This window comes from Monoraphidium neglectum (genome assembly GCF_000611645.1).
Source record: "Monoraphidium neglectum strain SAG 48.87 unplaced genomic scaffold scaffold04361, whole genome shotgun sequence".
Classification (NCBI taxonomy): Eukaryota; Viridiplantae; Chlorophyta; class Chlorophyceae; order Sphaeropleales; family Selenastraceae; genus Monoraphidium; species Monoraphidium neglectum.
This window is the reverse complement of record NW_014009268.1, coordinates 1-2,901: the sequence shown is the minus strand read 5'-3', so window position 1 is coordinate 2,901 and position 2,901 is coordinate 1. Positions and strand designations below refer to the sequence as shown.

At 68.8% G+C, this 2,901-nt stretch overlaps 1 protein-coding gene across 1 annotated transcript in view; it reads left to right on the top strand.

The window, feature by feature from the left end:
* MNEG_14256 (hypothetical protein) overlaps positions 1-374 on the top strand; it is a gene marked incomplete at both ends in the record, with an annotated part of 2,271 nt that extends 1,897 nt beyond the window's left edge. Inside the window, one exon of the mRNA XM_014037272.1 lies at positions 81-374. Within this exon, the coding sequence (XP_013892726.1) occupies positions 81-374 (294 nt within the window). The remainder of the gene's footprint in view (positions 1-80) is intronic.
* Positions 375-2,901: the final 2,527 nt, after the last annotated feature.

The following is a 2,901-nucleotide window of genomic DNA, read 5'->3' as shown; positions in this document are numbered from 1 at the left end:
GCGCGGCCGCGGCGGGGGTGCTGGCGCTTGCCGTGGCGGGCGGCGGCGTGCTGCTGGTGGCGTCCACGTACCGCCGGGAGGTCGCGGGCGTGGTCAGCAACTACGCGGGCCGCCCCGCCGCCGAGGCGCTCGACGCGTCGCTGCTCGCGCCGCTGAACCTCGCGCTCGCCCCCGCGCGCGCGGCGCTCGCGCCGCACCTGGCAAAGGCCGCCGACGCGCTCGCGCCGCACGTGGCTGCGGCGGCGGACGCGCTGTCGCCGCACCTGGCGAAAGCCGCAGAGGCGCTCGCGCCGCTGGCGGAGCAGGCGGGCGAGGCGTGGCGGCAGCTGGCCGCGCAGGCGCAGGACATCTACACGCGCGACACGCAGCAGTGAGGCGGCAGGTCGTGCGGCGGCGGCGGCGTCAAGGCAGCCGCGGCAGCACCCGCGCAATGACGGGGCGGTTGTCGACGACTGGCAGGTTTTGGAGGGTGTGTCCGCTGCACTCGGCGCACGCATCCCGTCCAAACAGGGGGGTTCCCTACGCTGTACGCGGCGCACCAGTTGCAGATCAGGCGGGGTGGACGGCGCCGGGGGGCTTGTTGCGTGAGGTCAAGGCCCGCGTTTTGACGCTGCAGATCGCCACGCCCAGCTGTCCCCTGTGTGCGTGCCGGCGTTTTTTCGTTGGGCAGAGCATGGGGCGCGCACTGCAGCCGCGTCCTGCGGGGAGAAGGCGAGGCGTTCGTCTGGCGGCTGACAGGGGCGCTGCTGCCGCATGTATGCACGCATGCCCAGGGTACGCGAGCCCAGAGGCGCCGCGCACCGGCCGGCAGGCAGGCGCCCGCGCGCCGCCGTTGCGGGATTTTCGGGCCTTGACCGCCGTTTTGAGAGGCGCGCGAGGCCCCAACTCAACTCACTGCTAGTTGTCCCCGCTCAAGCCGGTGAAAGGGTGCGCATCCGTGCAGCGAGGCGGCAGCGGCTCCTCGGAATTGGGTTTGCCATCCGGCGCACTTGCCCAGCTCTGTGCCTTCTTCGCTCGGCGCCGCTGTAAGCAGCACAAGTTGCTGGCTGGAACCAGTGAGTCCCTGCCCAGCTGCCAGCCCTGATCTGGTGGGTGGTCGCATGGCTGCAGCCGCGGCCGACGGTGCCGTTGTTGCGTGGTGCGGCGAGCTCGTGCGAGAAAATTCAATGGGACACGAGCACAGCTGTCCGACGAAACGGTGACATCCATCAAATGGAGCATGACCATACAAAAAGATGACATCCATCAAGAGCAGGCACAAAGCAGGCAGCTGAGAGCCTAGGCAGGCGCGTGGCCTGCTGCTGGCGCCGCACTCTCTTGGCCGTGTGAGCTAGGGGCGCATGCTCCGCAGGCGGTGATGCGCTCGTGCCCTCCGCCCCACCGCGCGGGCAGTGCGGGCTGGCCCGCCACTGACCGCCCATGGCTCCTCGCCTTGTCAGCAGCAGAGGCGAGCCCCAGCGCCTCCCTTCTTCCGCGGTCGGCGTGGCGGCACCGGCCGGCAGGGCAGGAGCAGAGCTTTTCCAGGGTGGATTTTCAGGTGGCGCTCAGGAAACCAGGGAACCCGTACGTACCAAGAGCGTCACTATGGCTTGCGCCACAGGAGCCTGGGGTGTGCAGACAGCACCTGCTGTCTTGGGCGCCGCTGCTGCGGCCGCGGCTGCCTCACCTGCGGCGCTGTTGGCAGCGGCGGCAGGCCCAGACACTTTGAAGCCCACCCTCGGCAGTGACGTGGCTGGGTGACACCGGACGGTTACGCGTGACGGCAATGAGAGCAACAGCCATGCAACAACACGCTGCAGGAGGAATTGAGTGCCCTCATCGCATTGAGCGACATCACAGTAGCCCCTGCAGTGATGCAATGTGACCGCTGACCCATGCTGCTGCTGTGTGGCATGCTGCCTGCGGCACGCGCTTGCCTGGGCTTCTGTGCCGGGGCGGCGAGTCACAAGCTGAGAGGGTGCCAGCTGTCCACAAAGATTGATATGCATACCCAGCACCGTACATACGCCTCGCGGGTGTCAGATCAGACGGACGATCTCAGCGCGAAAGCCCCGGAAGCGACACATGCAGATGTTGAATCCATCAGCATGCCGCCATCGAGGGCCAGACCTTCGCGTATATGGGTCACAGCGGTGTCCCACCCATGGCGCGCCGTTCGAGTCGCCGCGATGACCGCGTGCTACGCCGCAATGCTGCTGCGCGCGTCTGCGCTGTACCGCAGGTGAGCACGTGTCGCAGGATGCGCTCGCGCGCACACCATTACCCGCCCTCGGGTTGGCACGCCTACCCCAGAAAAGGGCGGGCTGCCCTGTCGCCTCACCACAGCCCATATGGGGCCAGGGCATGCTTGCCAGTCCCCGTGCAACCCCTCTTTGCACGAATCCCCGACTCACCCTTACTCGATCCCCCCGAAATCGACGCACGCAACCCCCAAACTCCCCCCGCACAACCCCCAAGCGTCCCATGCACAACCCTCAAAAAATCCCGACACAAATCCCCGAACCCCCCCACGTGCCGCCTGCCCGTCGTCACCAGGGAGGCATCAGCGCTGCTCGCAGCCGAGCTCGCCCTGTGCCTGGTGCTGGGGCCGGCCGCCGCGCTGACCCTGAGCGCCGCCGCCGCAACCGCCGTCCTCGCTGAGTTGGCGCGGCGCGAGCCGGAGCTGAACTTGGGCCACCGAGCCGGCGCGGAGGGCTACAGCGGTGGGCGCGCGGCTGCCGCGGCTGGGAAGGGCGTGGCCGTGCGGGCTGGGGCCGCCCAGCCCCCAGTGTCCCCTGAAGCGCCGCTCCCTCCCCTCTCTCTGCGTGTCCCCCCTTTTCTCCCCCTGCTCCCCTGCCCTGTCACCTCGTTCCCCCTCTCCCCCCGCCTTAACCACCCATCTCACACACCCCTTGACCACAC